This window comes from Sinocyclocheilus anshuiensis, unplaced genomic scaffold (assembly GCF_001515605.1).
Source record: "Sinocyclocheilus anshuiensis isolate Anshui unplaced genomic scaffold, SAMN03320099.WGS_v1.1 scaffold86, whole genome shotgun sequence".
NCBI classification, from domain to species: domain Eukaryota; kingdom Metazoa; phylum Chordata; class Actinopteri; order Cypriniformes; family Cyprinidae; genus Sinocyclocheilus; species Sinocyclocheilus anshuiensis.
This window is the reverse complement of record NW_015547662.1, coordinates 4,062,585-4,068,389: the sequence shown is the minus strand read 5'-3', so window position 1 is coordinate 4,068,389 and position 5,805 is coordinate 4,062,585. Positions and strand designations below refer to the sequence as shown.

At 39.9% G+C, this 5,805-nt stretch overlaps 1 protein-coding gene across 1 annotated transcript in view; it reads right to left on the bottom strand.

Annotated features, from left to right (window-relative positions):
• Positions 1–5,805, bottom strand: part of LOC107702396 (paired box protein Pax-5-like) — a 59,414-nt gene that overhangs the window by 31,666 nt on the left and 21,943 nt on the right. Inside the window, exon 6 of the mRNA XM_016504712.1 lies at positions 2,532–2,632. Coding sequence (XP_016360198.1) covers positions 2,532–2,632 — 101 coding nt within the window. The remainder of the gene's footprint in view (positions 1–2,531; positions 2,633–5,805) is intronic.

Here is a 5,805-nt window from a genome sequence, read left to right as displayed (position 1 = left end):
TCAAATTCTTGAGGAAAATCTGCTGCCCTCTGCCAGAAAGTTGTCAATGGGAAGAAGGTTTCCCTTCCAACATGACAGTGACCCAAAGCACCCAGTGGTCGAAGGAGAAAAAGCTGAACGTCCTTGCATGACCTAGTCAGAGCCCAGACTTAAACACCACTGAAAATCTGTGGAATGACTTGAAGACCACAAACACTCACCATCAGATTGAACTGAACTTGAGCAGTTCAGCAAAGAAGAGTGGGCAAATATTGCAAAGTCTAGATGTGCAAAGTTAGTAGAGACAAATCCCTACAGACTAAAGGCTGTAATTAAAGCAAAAGGTGGTTCAACAAAATACTGACACAAGGGGGTGATCCTTTTTCCAACTCAGTGATTCTGTTTTTTTTTTATTTTTTATTTTTTCTGACATGTTGGTGTTATATTTTTCACTTGAATGTTATAAGTTGCCCTGAGTAAACACAGCTGAATAAAAGAAAAACTGTGTCCGTCTTCATTTCAGGCTGCAAAGCAACAAAATGTGATTATTTAAAAGGGGGGGGGGTGATTCTTTTCTATACCCACTGTATATAATTGAGCCCTTATGAATCTTAATCTAATCAGCAGCTACAGAGAAAAGAACAAAATCAAGTCCCAAGTTCATTTCCTGCCCTAGGAGACACAAACACACTCGAACGGAGTCGAGCTCGCCATCATTTCTCTCTCCTTCAGCAGCATTCACACTGTCAGTGGAGGGAAAACTACCTGTCAGTCAATCACACAAGACCACTTAGCATATGCCTCTCTCGCACACCATCGCTTCTAAAAAACAGACAGCTCAAAATTCCCGGCTCTCAATTTGTCTGATCATTTGTGCCACAACAAACCTGACTCACACACACCCAAGGGATCTGGATTGACCCTAAGGTTAATGCCCTGCTCAGTAGCCTTTGACCTTGCCAGCCTCAGCGCTCAGTGGTGAAATGGACAGAGGAATTATGGGGTCTTTCAGACAAGTCTATAGAACTCTGACACTGGCCTTGTATGTGTGCCTGAATGGATGTGGGGGTCATAGCATTTGACTTTTGAGTGACGTCTTTGACTGCCTTTTCTTGTGATCAGTTTTTATGCATCACACATTATGCGTCTGTATGTGCATACAGCTGTACTTTTACATGTTATTTGTTATATGTCAGCATGTCTAGCCATACTGCAGTCATACTGCAAACACAAACCTAGCTTTGACCAGAATGGAGGAAACCAAAGAGATTTATTAAAAACTGTTTGTCTAAAACGCTGAAGCAGAAATATTCCATTCGCGGTTTGGCCAGCCCAGTCGAGTCGCAGATCATTTGCTTTAAACTAAAAATGTTGACGTCGTGTACCCTCCTTTACATCATTCTAAACTTTGGTGACTTTTTTCTTATCGAATGCAAAATGTAATTATCAGACTGTCAAAGCTGCTATTTTTCATCTAATGAATGTGCAGTATCTGTTCAGCTTAAATACAATTATACACTACTGGTTAAAATTTCTTCTGAAAAAACGTTTTTTAAAAGAAGTCTCATGCTCACCGAGGCTGCATTTATTTGATCAAAAATACAGGAAAACAGTAATACTGTGAAATATTATTACAAATAACTGTTTTGTATTTTAATATATTTTAAAATTTAATTTATTTCTGTAATCAGCAGCCATTACTCCAGTCCTCAGCATCAAATGACCCTTCCAAAATCATTCTAATATATAGATTTTTTGCTCAAGAAACATTTATTATCAATGTTGAAAACAGTTTTGGCTGCTTAATATTTTTGAGGAAACCATGATACATCTTTTCATGATTATTTGATGAATAGAAAGTTCAAAAGAACAGCATTTATTAAAAAAATATATATTTTGTTAACATTATAAATGTCTTTACTATCACTGTTGATCAATTTAATGCATCTCTGCTGAATAAAAGTATTAATTTCTATTCAATTCTAATTTTATTTATTTGAAGCAGTAAAAAGAAGAGTGACTGATAAGCCCAAAAGCTCACAAAATTGAACATTTATGAAACATCGCCTCATCATGCATTTTAACTTTTTTTTTTGATAATAATGACTGCTGAATCTATCTGATGTGGTCACTTGGACATACAAACATTATGCCATGTGTGTGGGTAACTTTTGCAAACTAATGAACAAGTGTTTGCTACTTAACCCTAAACCTCTACGCAGTGCTAGGACTTAACCTCAGCCAAAAACTCTATAGAGTGGACATCAGCACCAGCGGGGTCAAAGCCCCAGCATAAGCTCAGAGAGGTGAAAGGTCAGTGTTAGCTTCAGTGTGGGGGCGCATAGGTCAACAGCAGGGTTGGGACAGGGTCCAGCAATATTGGCAGCCAGGCAAGGGCAAGCGTGAGCTTTCAGAGGAGGTGCGCACAACCAGCGTGGCAGGATACACACCCCTACCCCCCAGCCCCTTACCTGGGCAGGCTTGAAGCTGCTGCTGTCAGGGACGGGGTAAATGTCGGGATAGGGCTGTCGATCAAAGACATGGTCCAATACCTCGAGCTGCTGTGGTGTAAAGAGTTCTCCTCGCATCTGCTTCCGCAGGAAGTCCCGCCCTGAATGGGCGTGGCCGTTCGCCAATGGAGAATCCTGTAGAGCTGGAGAGAGATTCAAACAGATTTCAAAAAGAAGCAATAAAGTACAGTGTAACTTGTAGGACATTTAAGAATAAGATTGCTTATTACGCACAAGCTTGAGTTTTAGATTTAGTGAAAATAACTATAAACAAACTTTACTTGTTTGCAGGCAAACAAGGTGCTTTATCTGATGTCCGTAGTGTAGCAATGTATAAAGCACAGCTCACACAGAAGTCAGTTTCAAACCAAGTGCGACAATGTCATGTGACCAACTTGAAAATGAGTAAAATCCACATGAGGAACTTTTTGCGCCCTCACGAGAAACTCCTGATGGCATGGATTCCATTTGGAGTGACTCTATTTCACCCCCCAAAATTCTGACCAGAAATGGTAAATTCATCAGTTTTATTGTTAGTTCATGGTAGTTAACATATGGGTGCTTCTTGAACTTCAGGCACGTTTATGTCCCAGGAGTTTATTTTTTATTTTTTTTTAATCAACAGATTTTATATCAAAACTTTATTGATGGACTCTTTCCCTTGGCCCAGAGTTTCAATATTAAAATATAACCTTAAAAAAAATCAGCATAAAAAATATTTTTAGAGCTATAATGATCTAAACAAAAGTGGATTTTTTTAAATACATTTTTTTTAAATATTATGGCCTATGGGTGAACGGCCCTCTTAACTGTTGCTTTAAATAAAGTCATCCACTTCAATCTCATTTGTTACAACAGATTTTTGGGTATCTGAAACTCTATAGCGGCATCCAAAATGGCATACACTCTGAGCAGAAATTACTTCGCAATCATTAAAAAAAGTACTACATTCGCCAAGTTAGCATTGTCACATGACCTACAGCATCAGTCGCTTTCCTGCCACAAAAAAAAAAAATAATAGTGATTTATTTCTCTTTGTCATCATGATCGTAAGGTTGGGTACTCGTACTTTTCTGGAAACTAACATACAGAGACTCAAGCACACAAACACAGATTCCTGGACTTGCGTCCTCCTCTCTGAGTGAGTGTTAAGGCAACGCGTGAGTCAGTTATTACTGGGCTGTTGAGTTTCTGAAGAGACAATTATAAGAGCTGAGAAAGCTACAGCCCTCAAATGATTACTGGGAGAGAAAAAGAGAGAGAGAGAGAGGGATGAAAAAAGAAGAATAGAAACGAAAATCCCTGATATAGAGCCAATTCATTCATTTTCTCTGAGAGGTTATTCTAGGGAGTTCGAGTAGAGGCCAGAGCAATCCCCACAAGACGAGAGAGAGAGAGAAAGAGAGATACGGAGGGATAGAAGGATAAAATGCCAGGCAGACAAAGCAGCTATCCAAACATTCCCTTTTCCTCCTTCATTTGAACTCAAATGATTACTGGGAGAGAAAAAGAGAGAGAGAGAGAGGGATGAAAAAAGAAGAATAGAAACGAAAATCCCTGATATAGAGCCAATTCATTCATTTTCTCTGAGAGGTTATTCTAGGGAGTTCGAGTAGAGGCCAGAGCAATCCCCACAAGACGAGAGAGAGAGAGAAAGAGAGATACGGAGGGATAGAAGGATAAAATGCCAGGCAGACAAAGCAGCTATCCAAACATTCCCTTTTCCTCCTTCATTTGAACACAGAAATCGATCCATTTGAATGTGAATTCAGATCCAGTTTACTGCCGTCTGCGGTTATTTAAAAGAAAGATCTGCTAGTCTCTGACTCGCTGATGGCGTGCAGGTCCCATGTGTCTCTAATACACCTCACACCAAGACTTACCTCAACAAAGCCTAAACGCTCTCTCTCTCACACACACACACACACACACAGAACAGACAAAGAGTGCATGATCTCCAGTGTTTTGACCCTCTTAATCCCAGCGGTCAGTGTGTCTGATAGAATTCAATTGATCAATCATGTCTGTGAGATGGCACCATTTCAGCAGGTTTATTGCTTTCCACTCTTCTCAAAGACTGTCCACTGACAGCATACACACACACACAAAAGATGTCTGAGAGTGTGCATCAGTGCACATACCTTGGTTATAAAAAAAAAATGTCCGTTTGTAAACTGCCACTCTCTGCAGTGTTTGTGTGCATGGTTGTTTATTTATGCATCAGTAGGGCCCAAAACACCTGAGACCGTGAGTGAAAATGCATTTATTTTTTATTTTGCAACATTTGTTTTATGACAAATTATGTTATCAGCTTAAAAATGTAATTTACATGAAATTCTGAATTTCTTTGTAATTGGTTGTCCCCCTTTTCTTTCAAAGACTGCAGCACTCAAGTTGGCATGAATTCCACAAGTTTGATCATGTTGATCATATGAATCTGCATATGGGCGTCTTTCACCCTTCGCTTAACACAAGTAAATGTGACTGTACAGTCACAAAATTCCTATTATTTCCACTTAAACTGCTGCTGCTTCAGATGTCTTCAAACATCCATATCCTCCTGGAATCAATTTAACTTGTGAAAACATAGCCATTGAATGTCAGAACAATGTTATGGACTTTTTCCAGTCGTTATTATTACACAGATATGTGTTTATCTGTGACTGTTCATGTGTGTGTTATACGTGTAACTCTTTCACACTGTCAGCCACCGTGTGTGAAATGCAATTTCGGACAGATCTGGAAGCCCACTCAGCCATAACAGAGCCAAAAGAGAGACAGAAAGAAGAGAGGTCGCCAATAAAGCTATTTTTCACCAAATTTAAACAAACATACCAGCATCACGTTTAACCAACCTTCAAGTTTCAAACCCCCCAAAACAAACCACATGCACACAAACAGACTTATTGGTCTTAGATATTCAGATGTTGGCCAGTGTTTCTCTGGCCTTTTGTCTTTCAGCCTCTGAACCTGCTATAGGGAACCACTCTCTGTAACCAGACACAATACAGCCCAGCTGCATTCAGGGTTAACCCCACTATTCACACACACACACACACAGAAGGAGAACTGAGGAGAGGCATCTTCCTTGCTTCAAAAGCAGAGACAATAGCAACAATGAGATCACCGTTGTGCCCCTCTGTCTCTTTCCATCTTCCTCTCTCTTTCTCTCAGGGGTGAGTTTGAAGGTTTTTTGGGAGCAGAGAAAACTGCTCGGTGGATTCCTTGTGCACTTGATACACGTAGTGTATGTGTGTGTCTGTGTGTGTGTGTGTGTGTGTGTGTGTGTGTGTGTGTGTGTGTGTGTGTGTGTGTG